Below are 18,790 nucleotides of genomic sequence, written 5' to 3' on the forward strand. Positions count from 1 at the left end.
TAGGAGTGATACGACGCGTGGTATCATTTTGTAATGTTTGGCATGAATTGCTCAGTTTGAAGTGAGTGGTGAATCCAACCATATATTGTACAGCAGCAGTTCTCAAACTGTGGGGCGAAGTAACAAAAAAGGGGGTGCGAATGTTGCCATATGTGGCGTAATTTCGGAAAATTTTAAACTTGTAGTGGTGTATCGGCAGCAAAAAATATAGGAATAAATTTTATTAGGGTTTCAAAAAAATGTTATGAAAAGGTTGAGAAACGCTGTTGTACAGAGTGGAAGAAAATAAAGTTTTACTTATAAAATAAAGTGTTGCTTGTATTACCTGATGAGTTTTAAAAATTTAACACATTGACCTTTTATTACCAGGATGCTGCAGTAGAGATGAATGCATATATGATAAATAATGAACTCTATCAATACTCATAAAAATGTACACAAATGTATTAGAAAGCAATGTTTTTATTATCAACAAAAACTGTCAAAAATTTAAAGAAGTGGTCAATTACTTAATTTTCACCAGCAGCATGGCACCTCGCAAAGAGCAAGCTTAGAAGCACGTGTGCCACATACCGTATATAACACGGTTCTTTGTGCCGTCCATGCCCGTTGCGCACAATATATTTGGTAGTTGGTGGCAGAATGTCTACGTAGTGCTGTCCTGACAGTTGTGACAAGTTGGACATCATATGAAAAAGCTATCTGCATCAGTACCAGAGCCTACAGGCTTCACATCTTCCAGTTGAGTGCCACTATCTCAATCACTGCCATTATATTCAAAATATTCATCTTGCAGCAAACCTAGCTGTTTCAAAACATCAATCTCTATCTCTATATATAATCTTCATTTGGATCTTGATCTTTGTTTGTCCGCGAATGAATTAGAAGAAGAAGCACTAGATGGCAGTAGAGAGACAACTAAAACATAGGCATTGCATTAAGAATCTCCTCCAGGCTTATACTACTGAAGGCTAGTGTGTTAAAGTTGTCTGTGGAGGGCTCCCTGTTTAAACGCGGCTGCCAGTCGTGAACTGGGCCCTTCGTCGCACAGCATTATGATTTTTTATAAGGGAAACAAAATTACAAAAGAAAACCCTTGGACATTGATTCGATAGGAATGGCCTACTCAGAATCACTGTCCGAATAGTAATTATGTGGTGGTGAAGGAGCATTTCTGCTTCTCTCCGTTCACAGTCCGTCTCGTTTTCACGACGCTGTCATTTCCTCTCACGTTCTCTTCTCAACTTTTCTCCAATCTCGCAGGTTGCTTTGTGGCAATCCAAAGAGTAAGGCAATATACACGGAGCAATGGTTATAAAAGGGGGACGCATAGGTATCCAAGCTCTTTAAAGCATAAATAGGGATCACTTCACTAACATGTGAGCAAGCCACATTACAACTGTGAGACACGCAGCACTCGCCGGCTACAACGTAACAATACTAATTTCCGGAACGTGCTGTTATGTTGTCATTCATTTTACCCACTGTTTTTCTTTCATTCATATGTTACGTAGGCACGTACCTTTTATCTTCGGCAATCTCATTCTCTAACCAGGCCTCAGGAGCTAACCAGCGTAACACTGTCTACCACCCCTTTTGTTATTCCGGCACATTGTTGACATCCGTGAGTAACAACAACGTACTAAACTGGAAGGTGGTCTACGCATGCGTGGAATTCGCGGACAAACAAAGATCAAGATCCAAATGAAGATTACATATAAAGATTAGTTCATTTAAAGCACAACAATTTGTTTAGTTTGAATGACTGTGTTTTGAGGTGTGACTGGAGTACTACAGCCTTCAGTAGTATAAGCCTGGAGGAGATTCTTAATGCAATGCCTATGTTTTAGTTGTCTCTCTACTGCCATCTAGTGCTTCTTCTTCTAATTCATTCGCGGACAAACAAAGATCAAGATCCAAATGAAGATTATATATAGAGATAGATTCATTAGCACAGTGGGTAGCGCTGCTGCCTCGCAGTTAGGAGACTTGGGTTCGCTTCCTGGGTCCTCCCTGCGTGGAGTTTGCATGTTCTCCCCGTGTCTGCGTGGGTTTCCTCCCACAGTCCAAAGACATGCAACTTAGGTGCATTGGCGATTCTAAATTGTCCCTAGTGTGTGCTTGGTGTGTGTGTGTGCTCTGCAGTGGGCTGGCACCCTGCCCGGGGTTTGTTTCCTGCCTTGTGCTCTGTGTTGGCTGGGATTGGCTCCAGCAGACCCCTGTGGCCCTGTAATTAGGATATAGTGGGTTGGATAATGGATGGATGGATGGATAGATTCATTGCTCTTGTTAATGTCACATGGCCACTAGAGGTCACTGGCTGTTAGAGTTGCAGGAGTACTGGAGCGTTATAGGGCTTGTGTGAAATTTTACACTTTACTGGTGGTCCTAGCCCTTTAAGAGCCACACTCAAAATGTGAATGACAAATTTCAAATGTAAGCACTTGGGATATCAATTTAGACTAATTCAAGGTCAGTGATTATGAATATGAGGTAATTTTTGATTTTTGATCAAGGTCTCTGTGGACCTCAGGGGGCAAAATATGATAAATTCCTTTCACAAGTGAGAATATTTAGACATTTAAATTGAAGCACACAATTTAATATCTCAAATATTTGACTTAGCATATATACTCGCATTTAAGTTCTCTCGCGGAATAATCGGGCTTGATTTTACCGTATAATTTCTGGTATTTTTATAATGTCGGTCATATAAGTTGAATGAGGAAAACTCACGCTATTGGTCCAAGAGATTACGATATGCTAACACCCACCTGAGAGAGTAACCACGGAGTAGACTTTTTTTTCTGTGTATTGTGCCTATGTGACCACACGGTAAGACCCAAACTATTCTGAAGCGACGTTTGCACTGATTTGTGTTTTGTGTATTTCACACCCTCATACACCTTTATTGTAAGAGCATCCCTTATCTACGATGGAGCGTTCAATCAGAAGAAAATATGACGCTGGTTTGAAATTAAATGTCGTTGAAGTAGCTATAGAAATTGGTAACTGTGCTGCTGCAACAAAATTTAATGTGTCTGAGAAACTGATGTGAGATTGGAGGAGGCAAGAAGATGTAAAAGAAAAAAAAAAAAAATGTCGTATTTTTGAACTGGCATATAAGTTGGGATCTGATTTTATGATCGATTTTTCTGGTTTCAAGACTCGACTTATATGTGAGTATATATGGTAGGTTCTTGTTTATTACGTACTTCAATTTCGTGAAATAAATTCAAAGTAATTACATATAGGAAGTAAAAATGTGAGGTTTGAATACACAATGGTCTGAAAATCAAAAGTCGTAGTGGAATCGTCACTATTAACACTATTAACAGAAGCCATTAAGAAGGCTGACAGGATGTCAGGTTATATAGCACCCGGATGTGTGGAGTAGATAGATAGATAGATAGATAGATAGATAGATAGATAGATAGATAGATAGATAGATAGATAGATAGATAGATAGATAGATAGATAGATAGATAGATAGATAGATAGATAGATAGATAGATAGATAGATAGATAGATAGATAGATAGATAGATAGATAGATAGATAGATAGATAGATAGATAGATAGATAGATAGATAGATAGATAGATAGATAGATAGATAGATAGATAGATGCTTTATTAATCCCAAAGGGAAATTCACAAGTACAATGAGCACTTGAGTACAAGTCACAGGAGGTTTTGCTGAAGCTTTATAACACACTGGTGAGGCCTCATCTGGAGTCCTGTGTGCAGTTTTGGTCTCCAGGCTACCAAAAGAACATAGCAGCACTAGAGAAGGTCCAGAGAAGAGCAACTAGGCAGTAAATGTAATGGATTACATGTAGGAAATACAAATGTGAGGTTTGAATACACAATGGGAGGTCTGAAAATCAAAAGTACACCACATGAGAAGGATTTAGGAGTCGCAGTGAACTCAACGCTATCAACTAGCGTTTTCAGAAGCCATTAATAAGGCTAACAGACTGTCAGGTTATATAGCGCCCTGATGTGTGCAGTACAAGTCCAAGTAGGTTATAACACACTGGTGAGGCCTCATCTGGAGTCCTGGGTGCAGTTTGGGTCTCCAGGCTACAAAAAGGACATAGCAGCACTAGAGAAGGTCCAGGGAAGAGCGACTGGGCTGATTCCAGGGCTACAGGGGATGAGTGATGAGGAAAGATTAAAAGAGCTGAGCCTTTACAGTTTAAGCAAAAGAAGATTAAGAAGATACATGATTGAAGAGTTTAAGATTATGAAGGGAATTAGTCCAGTGGGTCGAGACTGTGACTTTAAAATGAGTTCACCAAGAACATGTGGGCACAGTTGGAAATTTGTTAAGGGTAAATTTCACACAAACATTAAGAAATTTTTCTTTACACAGAGAACTACAGACACTTGTAATAAGAGACCAAGTAGTGTGGTAGGCAGTAGGACTTTAGGGACTTTCAAAACTTGACTTGATATCATTTTTAGAAGAATAAAGTGGACAGAACTGGCAAACTTCACTGGGTCTAAATTATCTGTTCTTGCCCAGATTGCTCTAATATTCCGAATCAATACATTTCTTATGAACACCACGAGTTAAGGCAGCCTCCCCTAATTTGCATTTGTGTTTCAATTGTTAAGCTGCTTGGTCTTCCTGGCCTGTTAATTGTTGAAAAATAAAGTGAAAAGAAAACGATACCCACCTTCAGTGCAGCGAGGACCACTCCATCCCTCACAGCACTCTCTGACAGTGCGGTTCCGTGTGTAGGACTGTATCTCTGGGGGTCTAGTAAAACCAGATAGACATCGTGTGAATGCATGGTGACCACTGTCATATTCATAACTGTTGACTTATGTTACAGGATGTTAATCATATTGCATTTTCTTATTTAAATATTTCTATGCATGTTTTAAAAGTTTTAACATCACTGATTAATTATTGATCCATTGTGTGCATTTAACAAAAAAGTGGAGAAAACAATGCCAGGTCGTACTCATTCGAACCCCTCCTTTTTAGTTTTTCATATTATTAATAAAACAATACCAACAAGGGCAATCATTTTAAGTCAGGAAATGACTTCAGATTATGGAACACAATAGCAGCGTACCCAGTAAATAGAGAGCAGCCCACCCTCAACTTGTAGATATGAATATGAATGCAGCGCCAAGAAACATGTCCGAGTGTGTTCAGTTTTAGTTCACAGGAACGTTTGAAGGAAGGGAATTATTTAAAAATCCACGTATTTAAGGTGTAGTGAGCTTGCGACTGGGCGACTTAACTTGTGGATTATGCAACATGAGGAAGAGGGTCGGCTCAAGTTAGACAGTTTGGAGACAAAGCCAAAGAGGTGAGATTACGTTGGTTTGGACATCTGCAGAGGAGACATGCTGGGAATATTGGGAGAAGGATGCTAAGGATAGAGCTGCCAGGCAGGAGAAAAAGAGGAAGGCCTAAGAGAAGTTTTATGGATGTGGTGAGAGAAGACATGAAGGTGATGGGTGTGACAGAAAAAGATGCAGAGGACAGGAAGATATGGAAGAAGATGATCCACTGTGGCAACCCCTAATGGGAGCAGCCAAAAGAAGAAGATGTAACAAAAGGTTTTTCATGGGTGAGCCAACTTACAGAATGGAGATTTGACGATTGGTGAAGTGGCGCAAGTGCAACAATCTGTCACTTAATGTGGACAACATGAAAGAGATGACTGCTGACTTCAGGAAGGCCCATGCTGTCCACAGCCCCACTGCACACTGAGGGCTCTGCGGTGGAATTGGTCAAGAGTGCCAAATTCCTTGATATAGACCTGGCAGCTGACCACACTTGGTTATTTAACACAACGTCCACAGCCATGAAGCCACAATGGCGTCTCCACTTCATTCGGTAGGCTGAAGAAGGCAAGTCTTCCCCTCTCCATTCTCAACACATTCCACAGGGGCACCACGGAGAGCGTTCTAACCAGCTGCATCACTGTCTACTTGGAAACTGAACTGCAGTGCCTCTGACCGGAATGTCCTACAATGGGTAGTGCGCACAGCAGAAAAGAACACGGGGGCCTCTCTGACCTCCAGACATCTTTATAAAGCATTGCATCCGCAAAGCCAACTGTATTGTGAAGGACTGCTCCCTCATCTCCCATGGTCTCTTTGTCCCACTTCCATCTGGCAAAAGGTACGAAGCACCCAAATCAGATCTGCATGGTATGGAAACAGCTTCTACCCCTCGGCTGTGTGGACTCAGGACTCAGTGTTGCCCCCTGCCCTCGGCTCTCTGCTCCTAGTAACTTATTTACTTTCTGGAAGATAAGGGGGCACTCTTGAGCTTACAAGCACACAGTCACAGGTTCAAATAAGGGATGTTTATTCGTCCTAATACCCTTTTTTAAACGTTGTAATAAATTGTTGTTGTTCTTATAGCCCTGCGGTGGGCTGGCACCCTGCCCGGCGTTTGTTTCCTGCCTTGTGCCCTGTGTTGGCTGGGATTGGCTCCAGCAGACTCCCGTGACCATGTAGTTAGGATATAGCGGGTTGGATAATGGATGGATGGATAATGTTCTTATAAGTGAGTACAGGTATGTGTGTGTGTGTGTGTGAGTGTGTGTGAGTGTGTTCTACAATGGAACACACTGGTGGATCTAGGAGTTATCTTTGACTCTAGCATGTCATTTAAAGCGCATATTACAAAGTTGTCCAAAACATGTTTCTTCCATCTTAAAAATGTTAGGAAATTAAGGCGCTTTCTAAATAAACAGGATTCTGAGAAATTAATTCATGCATTTATCTCTAGTAGGATTGACTACTGCAATGCGGTGTTCACTGGATGTTCAAACTGTTCTTTATACAGCCTCCAGTTAATCCAAAATGCGGCTGCAAGAATTATTACAAGAACAAGAAAATACGAACATATAACTCCAGTTCTTAAATCCTTACACTTGCTCCCGGTTAAGTTTAGGGCAGATTTCAAAATCCTCCTTTTAACATATAAAGCATTAAATGGCCAAGGTCTGGCTTACTTGTCTGAACTTATCATGACTTACAAACCAGAGTGCACATTAAGATCTCAAGATGCCGGTCTGCTTCTGATTCCAAGGATTAATAAAATAACAATGGGAGGTCGAGCTTTTAGTTACAGGGCCTCTAAACTGTGGAATGGTCTGCCTGCTACTATAAGAGATGCCCCTTCGGTCTCAGCTTCTAAATCCCGGCTGAAGACTCACGACTTCAGTTTAGCACACCCTGACTAGAGCTGCTGATTAACTGTACAGACTGCATCTCTGTTGTTAGTCATTAGCACTAAAACAGAAGTAACATGATAGTTATAATTTGTTACTAACCCTCACCTATTCTGTTTCTCTTCTCGGTACTCAAATGTGGCACTTGGTGTCACGGCCCACCTGCCAAGTTGTTTTGCCTGCCTAAGGTAAAGTCATCCCTGATGGAGGATTGCAGGAATCGTGAGAAAGAGGGGTCCTTTCATCGGATTGGCTGGCCCAGCACTGTTTCAGCGATGGAATGGCCAAATGGGGGAGGCAGCTTGATGGATGAGGTCTCCAGGACTCTAAAAATATCCAAATCTTCTTATGTGATATCATCTACAGTTAAATTCTGCTCCGTGCTTCTAAAATGTTTGTTTTTTTTTTTACTTCTAAAAAATTTTTATTTTATATTGTACTGAGGATTTGTTCTGTTCTGTGCATTGTATTGTATTGTATTGTATTGACCCCCTTCTTATGACACCCACTGCACGCCCAGCCTACCTGGAAAGGGGTCTCTCTTTGAACTGCCTTTCCTGAGTTTTCTTCCATTTTTCCCTAAAAGGTTTTTTTTGGGAGTTTTTCCTTGTCTTCTTAGAGAGTCAATGCCGGGGGGCTGTCAAAAGGCAGGGCCTGTTAAAGCCCATTGCAACACTTCCTGTGTGATTTTGGGCTATACAAAAATAAACTGTATTGTATTGTAACACAGTACAGGTGGGGTCAGTTCCACCTTTCCAGGAGTCTGTCATGTGTTGAGAGACTGGACAATGTGTGAATGAGAAGATGGATGTATAAATCAACCAGATTGTTTTAGTGATTAGTGGTCACAGAAAGACTTTATTGTGGTAGCTGAAAGTGGCTCTCAGACGGCACCAGGTGGTCATTGCTTTCAAAAGTTCAGATCTCTCAAACAAATCCTTAATCATCCATGCACATACTGTAGATTGCACGTTCTCCCCATGTCTGCATGTGTATCCTCTCACAGTCTGAAGATATGCAGGCTGGGTGGACTGATGATACTAAATTGGACCTAATGTGTGTAGCTCGCTCCTCTGAACCCTCAGGAGGACACCTGCCCTGCTCACCCCACTCACTCGAACTTTCAGTGGGGCAAACTAGCCCCTAGAGCACCACCAACTAACGTTCCTTCGCAGGGCCCCAGCTCGTTCGGGTTCCTCTTTGCAGGTGGCCAGGTCCTCCAGCCAAGACCGCTCCTTCCTATCTATTACCCTCCTTTATCTTTTTCTTCACCTCCAACTATCTCCCTCCCATCCTGGTGTCGACCAGTATATATACACCCCCCATGGGCCTCCTTGGGCGCAGTGCCTTAATCACACACCGCAGGAAGCCAATGAGGCAATCGAGAACAACCGCACCCACACATGCAGGTACGACTCGCTCCAACAACCTCATTAACTCCCCACGGTCGTGCAATCGTGCCCACGGAGAACGGCACAGCTATTGCGGATTTAAAACCCGACCTTTTTTTTATTGGAAGCCGCGGACCCGCTATACCACAGCACCCTCTCCAGGGTTTGTTCCTGCCTTGCGCCCTGTGCTGGCTGGGGTAGGCCCCACCAGTTCCCCTGTGATCTTGTTCACGATTTGACGGGTTAGCTAGACTGACTGAAATCCGTGATCTGTATGTGTTAGGATTTGTATGCTTACCAAGTCAATTTATATGTCAATATACAGTATATGCAGTTATCATATTTCTGTAAGCCTTGTGTTTATAATAATAACAACAACAATAATAATAATAATAGTAATCCATCCATCCATCCATTTTCCAACCCGCTGAATCCGAACACAGGGTCACAGGGGTTTGCTGGAGCCAATCCCAGCCAACACAGGGCACAAGGCAGGAACCAATCCTGGGCAGGGTGCCAACCCACCGCAGATAATAATAGTAATAACAATAAAAATACATTTTATTTATATAGTACCTTTCCTATTACCAATAAACTGCACTGTTATGTTTCTTAAAACAAGTGTGCTTCACTTACCTTGAAATAAATCTAATGGCCAGAGACCACCTCCTACAGATAACGGTAAGAAAAATAAAGTAGGAGCCTTACCGAATTATTCACTCAATTACCAGCATTGCCAAAGACAAAACTGATTAATTATCCAAGTGAAATTCTCACTTTTCTTACAATGGTCTCACCAGATCAACTTATCAGTGATGTTTTACATGACCTTACTTTCCCTGAGTCTTACTTATACATGTAGCAGGTGGCATTGGGTCCATTTTGTAGGTAGTACTGGGCTATGCCATCATCGCTCCCGTGCAGGTGACGCATCCTTTCGACATCGATGTACCAGCCTTGTAGGTTGTACTGGTGAAGACTGGCACAGGTAATCTCTTGTTCAAGTCTCGGGCTCAGGATCTCTGTGTCTTGTACTGGCACTGACTTCTCGCACCAGTGGCTGGAGGATTAAAAGTGACAAGAAGAACAAAACAGTTAGAAAGCGTGAACATGGCATAACGTTTAGGTGTTCACTGTTTTGAAAGTTAATTTGTTTTAATTCCTCACAGAAACTTGTATCATATTTATCCATCCATCCATTTTCCAACCCGCTGAATCCGAACACAGGGTCACGGGGGTCTGCTGGAGCCAATCCCAGCCAACACAGGGCACAAGGCAGGAACCAATCTTGGGCAGGGTGCCAACCCACCGCAGGACACACACAAACACACCAAGGCCAATTTAGAATTACCAATCCACCTAACCTGCATGTCTTTGGACTGTGGGAGGAAACCCACGCAGACACGGGGAGAACATGCAAACTCCACACAGGGAGGACCCAGGAAGCGAACCCAGGTCCCCAGGTCTCCCAACTGTGAGTATCAAATATTTTTGTAACAGTAAATCATATCTGGCGCGAAATGCCCCATGGTTATTGGGAGCGAGGCAATGTCCCCTTACTGTTGACTCAACACTGAAGTCTAGGCAATAAATGTATGAGATAGAATTTAAACATATAAATATAGATTATAATAAATAATAAGAAGAAACTGCAGTGGGCTGGCTTCCTGCCCGGGGTTTGTTTCCTGCCTTGCGCCCTGTGTTGGCTGGGATTGGCTCCAGCAGACCCCCGTGACCCTGTAGTTAGGATATAGCGGGTTGGATAATGGATGGATGGATAATAAGTAATACTAGGGGCTTCAGCCCCTTGCTCGCTTCGCTCGGCAACACCTGCCTGAGCTGCTCGAGGGGTGTCAGGGTGCCCCTCAATTAGAGAAAACGATTGTATTTAAACAGGTGACATATAGAAAAGTATGAGGGGGTGCTTAGTTATTATAGAGAGAAAATCAGTTACTTGAGCATTATACTAGAACTGTCTATTTTAAATAAAGTAAAAGTAAAAATAGAAGTAAAAAAGTTAAACATGGGTGGCACGGTGGCACAGTGGGTAGCGCTGCTGCCTTGCAGTAAGGAGACTTGGGTTCGCTTCCCGGGTCCTCCCTGCGTGGAGTTTGCATGTTCTCCCCGTGTCTGCGTGGGTTTGCTCCCACAGTCCAAAGACATGCAGGTTAGGTGCATTGGCGACCCTAAATTGTCCCTAGTGTGTGTTTGGTGTGTGGGTGTGTGTGTGTGCCCTGCCTTGTGCCCTGTGTTGGCTGGGATTGGCTCCAGCAGACCCCCGTGACCCTGTGTTAGGATATAGTGGGTTGGAAAATGACTGACTGAATAGATCATTTGCTGTTCTGACTTGCCACTACAACCAACTGCGTTAAAGGGCGAGTTAACACTGAGAGTGTCAAAGGGTGGTACGGAGAGAGAATATGCACATGAGCGGCATGGAGGGGCGTTTTCAAGGCTGAATAATATGGACATGCCGGAATTTTGATATAATAGAAGGATGTTCCTGATATCTTTGAAAAAGAATGCTATTTCTTATGATATGCCTATCTTAAGCTAATGAATTGCCTAATACCCAGTGTCATAGGTGGCTGGGGGGACACCCCGGAGGACCGGAGGAGGGCTTACGCCTCCCCCAGACCACGTGGGGGTGACTGCCCTGGTGGCTATGGGGACCACAGGTGCAGAGCTTTGAAGCCCAACCCTGTAGGGGCCCATGGTCCTCAGCACTTTTGCCACACTCGGAAATGCTGGAGGGAAAGAGGACCGGGGACACCCGGAGTGTTTCCGGGTGCGCAGCTGGCACTTCCACCAGATTGTCAGGAGGCACCTGGAGCACATCCGGGTGACTATAAAAGGGGCCGCCTCCCTCCATTCGATGGCTGGAGTCAGGTGGAAGAGGACGGAGCTTGGAGGAGAGGAGTGGAGGCGGTCAGGAGGAGAGAAAGGCATTGTGTTGAGGGCCTGGACTGAGGGTGATTGGTGCTGCGGCACTGTGTGTGTTGGGTGGCAAAACTATGTCTGCCTGTCTGTGTCCGGCCTGTATCCCACACCAGATACAAGTACTGTGTGCCACCTTGTACTTGTGACCAGCATCAAGCAGGGTCACCACATTTGCGTGACACACACGGAAGGCACTTTACTGCCGTGTATCTGCTCAGACTATTTAAAGTGGGCACCAAGCAAATCTTTCTCCTACTGGACTCTGCAAACACTTTCTGACTGCTGGGAATTGAAGTCCTCTCCTCAGTATTACTGCAGGTTTGTTCCAGTAATGGGGATCTTTATTAAAAATAAATATGAAAAGCAACATTCGTTCATTTTCCACCACCTATCCAAAACCTTTAAGCCACTGTGAAGCCTCAGGGCACATTCAGCCGCCCCATCCCCGAAGGCAGAACACGATTTTGCCACACAGCACTTGGTTTATTTACAGTCCAGCACACATAGCTACAGCAGTACAGCACAACACATTCCCTTTGCCGCGAGTCCTTCCGCCTCCACTGCTCATCAAGAGCTTCGTCTTCCTCCTCCCGACTCAGGCCCTTGAGTGGTAGTGGCGGCTGGCTCCTTTTATAGGGCACTCGGAAGGAGTCCAGGTGCCCAACGAGCTTCTTCCGGCAGCATTTTAAAATTTTTTATTGATTTTTAACGTTTGTCCTGTTTCACTACTATGTGGGCAGAGCCGCGGGGGGCAGCTAATTATAAATAAAATAGATGTTGTGTTTGAAACCAGGAGTGGGATGTTTACTTATATCTGAGGGTTTAGGGGCTCAGTGGCACCCCCTACTGCTTACACCAGCGTTTCTCAACCTTTAAGTATTTGCGACCCGAGTTTTCATTACAGTTTTAATTGCGCCCCCCCTAAGGTTTTTTTGAAAGGAGCCCACTAATACCAATTTGTTCTTTTTTAATTAATGATATATCATAGATGCATATTTTATTATACCTACTTAACTTTTATCGACATTTATCTAACTCTGTTTATTTTCTTAGTATCAGAATGTAGTTTAAGTTAATTTGTTTTGATTTCAATAGATGTATTTTTTTATATTTTCAATTCTTGTTTTCTTTTTTTCTACATCTTCGCGCCCCCACTTTTTGTTACTTTGCGCCCCTCTACGGCGGGCCCGCTCCACAGGCTTACACCGTGTATGACGTGATTGTTGATAGCATTCTCAAGAGTTCACTTATTATACAGGACGTCCCAAAAGTCACTATACACTTCCTTTTTTCTATTTCATTCCAAGTATCACTCGGAGAGACATCAGCATATGACAACCTAGGCTTTGCAGTTTTTGTAAGCGTATCATTCCCTTAACCATTCAACAAGACGGAGTCCCACCCCACTTTGCCAGGTTAGTCAGAGACTTCCTGAACATCAAGTTTCCTGACCGATGGATCGGTTGAAGGGGTCCCCTCGAATGGGCTCCCCTGACCTTACACCTTGTGACTTTTTTTTTGTGGGGCTATATCAAAAGCAAGGCGTATGCTACTAAGCCCCGTAACCTGTCACAGCTTGAGGAAAGACTGCGAGGTCGGGGAAGAGATGCTGCAAAACGTCAGAAGAGGCTTGCGTCCGAAGGTGGCTGAAAGCTGTCTAAAATGGAGGCACTCAAGTGAAGGTATACAACCAGTCTTCAAGGCGTTGGAACGTGATGGCAAGCCTAGCAAGTAAAACTGCAACAACTCCTTTGTTGATGCTATAAATATTAATAAACTCAGTTTCTTGTGTCATTTTTAGGAATTTATTAAAAGTGTATAGTGACTTTTGGGACACCCTGTATATGCCTTTGTAACAGAGTGAGACTTCGGAGCACCTTAGCTCTAACGGGACCCCCGGTTACCTTGAGGTATTTCCATCCATCCATCCATTATCCAACCCGCTGAATCCGAACACAGGTTCACGGGGGTCTGCTGGAGCCAATCCCTGCCAACACAGGGCACAAGGCAGGAACCAATCCCGGCCAACCCACCGCAGGACACACACAAACATACCCACACACCAGGGACAATTTAGAATCACCAGTCCACCTAACCTGCATGTCTTTGGACTGTGGGAGGAAACCGGAGCGTCCAGAGGAGACCCACGCAGACACGGGGAGAACATGCAAACTCCACGCAGGGAGGACCCGGGAAACGAACCCAGATCCCCAGGTCTCCCAACTGCAAGGCAGCAGCGCTACCCACTGCGCCACCGTGCCGCCCTGAGGTATTTCCCACACTGCTTATACATGATTACCAGTTAGTGGTTAAACCTTCATTTTCTGCATGCATTAAACATTAATAATAATAATAATGTTTGATTTATGTAGACCCTTTCATTCACTAAACTCATTTTTCTTTCTTCACGTCTTTTTCCGTCTTTTATAAAAATGTCAATCTGTTGTTCAATTCTCTCTTTCGAAAGTCGGAAACCTTGGGAGGAAAACACTCACCCGTTCCCATGAGACACTCCTTCCAGGATACACAGCAGAAGGAAGAGCCCCCTGCTGCCCATCTTGTATGGGCGCTCCAGGTCCTGCATTAAAAAAAAAAACAAAAATGATATATGTATGAAAAGAAACAGAAATTGAAATAAACAGATAATGGAGGGAATAATGTGTAGACTGAAATTCAGTGAAGGAACACATCCCATCATTTTATTGTCCTTCCCTGTGTTGTTGAGCACGGGGAGTGAATGTGGAATCAGCTGTAATTGAATACCAGTCCATCCCAGTGCCCATCCAAGCATGAACCAGTCTGAAATAACTAGTTAACCCTTTACATGCACATCTCATCTTTAGCGATTTTAGATGAAATCCCACCCAGACACAGGGAGAACATGCAAACGCCACATGTACAAGGGTTTTATTGTGGGATTTGTACCCAGGAAACTGGATCGGTGACATTGTGGCTCTGAACACTGCACTACTGTACCAGACTGAGTAGACTGTAATAAATTTATTTCTTATTCTCTTCTTCATTATTCTCCATTACAAAGCAATCACATTGAAAGTGTTTTTCATTAATTTGTGACCTCACAACTGCGGTGGGCTGGCGCCCTGCCCGTGGTTAGTTTCCTGCCTTGTGCCCTGTGTTGGCTGGGATTGGCTCCAGCAGACCCCCGTGAACCTGTGTTAGGATATAGCGGGTTGGATAATGGATGGATGGCTGGATGGGTGGGTGACCTCACAATTTACGCAGCCAATCAAAAGTTTTCAATGTTGTTGACAGAAAGTGACACCTTTTTTTTCATCAACGTGCCATTAAATTGATATAAAGATATAGCCAAGACATCACTGACGCTTCTAATGGCTATTACGGCTTTGAGGTAAAATTTCCAGATGTATCCAAATCTTTGACTGGTAGTGTATGGAAAGGAGGATGTGCAGGGATGGGCATCCTGGCCCGGGTTGGTTGGTGGCACCTTTCCCAGATGGAAGGCCATAACAGAAAGGACAGATGGAGACTGTCTCCCAGGACCAGGTGTTCCCTGCATCCCTCTGATATGATTCCCATTTGGACCCCCCTGCAAGACCACATTACAATTGGAGTCCTTGGGTGCCACTAGTAGGTGCTGCTGGGTATAGGCTCCCCTGTTCCCAAAGAGCTTCTTCCTGACCCGGAGGATCTTCCTGCAAGAAATATCATTACACTAGAAGTGCTCCAGGTTACTGGCCAAAAGGAGCTCCTCCATGTCACTCTACACTGCTCATCTGGAGTGACAAGGTGGAGAAAACACATGAACAGAAGGAAGGATAGCGATGTGCTGTGCTGTACTGAGAAGGACTGATTTAAAAGAAGTACATTAAAAGTACTTTGTAGAATAAATGAACCTGTGTTTGAAATGAGATTGTGTGTTAGAAGATGTGCCCAGGGGATCTCAGTGGCACCACCTAATGGTCACAGGTATTAGCAAAATATAATAGGGAATGTCAGTCAGTCATTTTTCCAACCCGCTATATCCTAACACAGGGTCACTGGGGGTCTGCTGGAGCAAATCCCAGCACAAGGCAGGAACAAACCCCAGGCAGGGCGCCAACCCACCGCAGGGTGCACACACACCAGGCACAATTTAGAATCGCCAATGCACCTAACCTGCATGTCTTTGGACTGTGGGAGGAAACTCATGCAGATACAGGGAGAACATGCAAACTCCACGCAGGGAGGACACGGGAAGCGAACCTGGGTCTCCTAACTGCGAGGCAGCAGTGCTACCACTGCGCCACCGTGCCGTCCTAATAGGGAATGTGTATTCTGAAAATGGATGGATGATTGCTGCTAGTGTTTCCAGTTATTCTAAATCCATCCATCCTTCTATCCATTTCCAAACCCAATTTTTCCTTAGTGGAGTCAAGGGGCAGCTGGAGCTCATCCCAGCAAACACTGAGTGCAAGGCAGGACGCCAGTCCATCTCAGGTTGAACACACAAACATCAGAGGCCAATTTAGCATCCAAAGTCCACCTAACCTGCATGTCTTTGGACTGTGGGAAAAAACCATGTGGACAACATGGAATCTCAGCAGTGGGAGAACCCGAAACACAAACCCCCGGTCTCCTCAATGTGATGCAGCAGTGATAATGCTACGCCACTATACTGCCCCCCAAGATTCTACAATCAAATGAAATTTGTCAAATATGATTTATTATACACTTACTCATTCTCCACTCTAGTAAAATATTAATCTGCTTTGTGTTGCTCTTTTTCAAGCCACATCTCATAACAATACATTTACATTCATTTGCTTAGCAAAGACTTGTATCCAAAGCGACTTACAAAGGAAGGCAACATCAGTGTTGGGACTGTTCTGAACAAGTATAGCAGAACACCTTACTAGGGTCTCCATATACACAGGGTTGACCCACGGCGAGCATCAAGGGTGAAATTAAAAATGCATAAATGGAGGAATGAATTATTTAAAGAATTTTTAAACAGATTATGATTGTATTACATTAGTGGAAAAATATTGATGGCAGTGTTCTCCATTAAACACTGAGAACATTGGAAAGATGATCCATCTATCTATCTATCTATCTATCTATCTATCTATCTATCTATCTATCTATCTATCTATCTATCTATCTATCTATCTATCATATAGTGCATTTCACATCTATCCATCTATAATACATAATAATAATAATACATTTTATTTATATAGCGCCTTTCCCATGCTCATCAATCTATCTATGTATCCATGTATAATACATAAAAATCATAATATTTATTTATTTATTTATTTATTTATTTATTTATTTATATAGCACCTTTCCCATGCCCATCTATCTATCTATCTATCTATCTATCTATCTATCTATCTATCTATCTATCTATCTATCTATCTATCTATCTATCTATCATACATAATAATAATAATAATAATAATAATAATAATACATTTTATTTATATAGCACCATTCCCATGCTCATCAATCTATCTATCCATATATAATACATAAAAATAATAATATTATGTTATTTATTTATTTATCTATTTATTTATTTATATAGCACCTTTCCCATGCCTATCTATCTATCTATCTATCTATCTATCTATCTATCTATCTATCTATCTATCTATCTATCTATCTATCTATCTATCTATCTATCTATCTATCTATCATATTAGTCTGCCTCACATTTATTTCATGTTTATACTATTCCCCATCACAGCGCCCTGTGTATTCCTCTAGCCAGTCCAGTAATTCCCATTCTTCTCAGTACATTGTTGCCCCTTGCTCCCTAATGGTCGTATTATTTTCCAGTTCCCCCTGCTCCAGTGATGTCTTATTTATGAAACTCTAATCTTAATTTTTTATTGTCACTCTGGCACTTACCTTTGGAGTTTCTGCTGACTTTTTCTGGGGTAGCCAGACCAGTCCTTCTGTTTTAGTGGTCCTAAATGTGATGGCTTGGCCACTTTTGTCTGTGAAGGTTAACAGCTGTGTTCAGGTCTGGCTCCTAGATGAAGGTTTTAACAGTATGAGAGATAAAAGGAAGTTTTGCAACATCTGAGGCTCAGGCCATTGGAGAAGAGTCCCCGTACACAGCTGCTAGGGTGCCCATTAGGCCTTCTCATTCACATGGAAAATCCCAGTTAAAGTTCTGACAGCAGCTGAATGGGACATTGATCTGAGATATTCCAGGGGGCCAAGTCGGGATGTTTGCTCTGTTTAATCTTATAAAGCCTGAGGATTAGACATATGTTTGTTTAATAAACTCTCAGGGAGCTCCCTTCGGAGATGCAAATTCATTCTCACTGACATCTCCTGTGAGGGCCTCTGATTTGTGCCATTCTGATGCACACAGTTGATCCGGGATCATGAAAAGGACACCAGCCAAGGGCACTTTCCACTGGCTACACTATGGAAGCTGGTGTTCCAACTTTTTTAACATGGCATTCTTGATTCCATAGGGGCCAGAGCCTACACCAGCGGTACTGGGCACTAAAAAGGAACCAGCTCTGGACAAGCCAACGGTCCATTGGATGGGCCACTCACGCTGAGCCACCAGTTAAGCTAACTTCACATTCTTGGGAATGTGGGTGGAAAATCCACAGAGTTGTTGAGAGAACATTTAGATTCCAAATAGACATTGACTGAAACCCAGTAGCACTACCTACTGTGCCAGTTGGTGGCAGATGGTCTTAGTATAAAACTTGAAGATATTCAGCGCCTATTAAAGTATTCACTTGCTGGGAAGTTTTCATATTTTATTGTTATAGAATGTTGGATCCCAGAGGATTTAATTTAGCTTTTTTGATACTGATCAAAAGAAAAAGACTTAAATGTTAAAGTGAAAATTAGCCTCTAATTTAGTCTAAAATATTTAGAAACAAAAAAAAAAAAACAAATCAATGTTTGCATAAGTATTCATAAGCATTTATTGTGAAATATGAAAACCCCAAATCATCACTGGTGCAGCCAATTGGCTTTAGAAGTCAAAGAATTCATTCAAAAGACATCATCGGTCTGGGGTTTCACTTGATTGTAGTGTAAATGCTCCTGAATGTGGAAGGGGCAACTTGTGGGGAGTCAGTATGGTGGTCTAACCTGCACAATGGAAAAAAAGAAATGGAAAAGGGAATTGAAAAGTGTAAGTCAGGGGATGGAGACAAGCCACTGAATATCCAGTTAAAGCACTGGATCACTTATCTTGACTTTGGTGACGATGTTGTGGTCTTCACAGAGGCTCTGATCGGGTCTCTCAAG

At 42.9% G+C, this 18,790-nt stretch overlaps 1 protein-coding gene across 1 annotated transcript in view; it reads right to left on the bottom strand.

Moving 5' to 3' along the window:
- Nucleotides 1-10,561, bottom strand: part of sspo (SCO-spondin) — a 417,885-nt gene extending 407,324 nt beyond the window's left edge. Inside the window, exons 1-3 of the mRNA XM_051928802.1 lie at nucleotides 10,554-10,561; nucleotides 9,450-9,659; nucleotides 4,683-4,765 (exon numbers count right to left, since the gene is read on the bottom strand). Of these exons, the coding sequence (XP_051784762.1) occupies nucleotides 4,683-4,765; nucleotides 9,450-9,659; nucleotides 10,554-10,561 (301 nt within the window). The remainder of the gene's footprint in view (nucleotides 1-4,682; nucleotides 4,766-9,449; nucleotides 9,660-10,553) is intronic.
- Nucleotides 10,562-18,790: the final 8,229 nt, after the last annotated feature.

Source organism: Erpetoichthys calabaricus, chromosome 6, assembly GCF_900747795.2.
Source record: "Erpetoichthys calabaricus chromosome 6, fErpCal1.3, whole genome shotgun sequence".
NCBI classification, from domain to species: domain Eukaryota; kingdom Metazoa; phylum Chordata; class Cladistia; order Polypteriformes; family Polypteridae; genus Erpetoichthys; species Erpetoichthys calabaricus.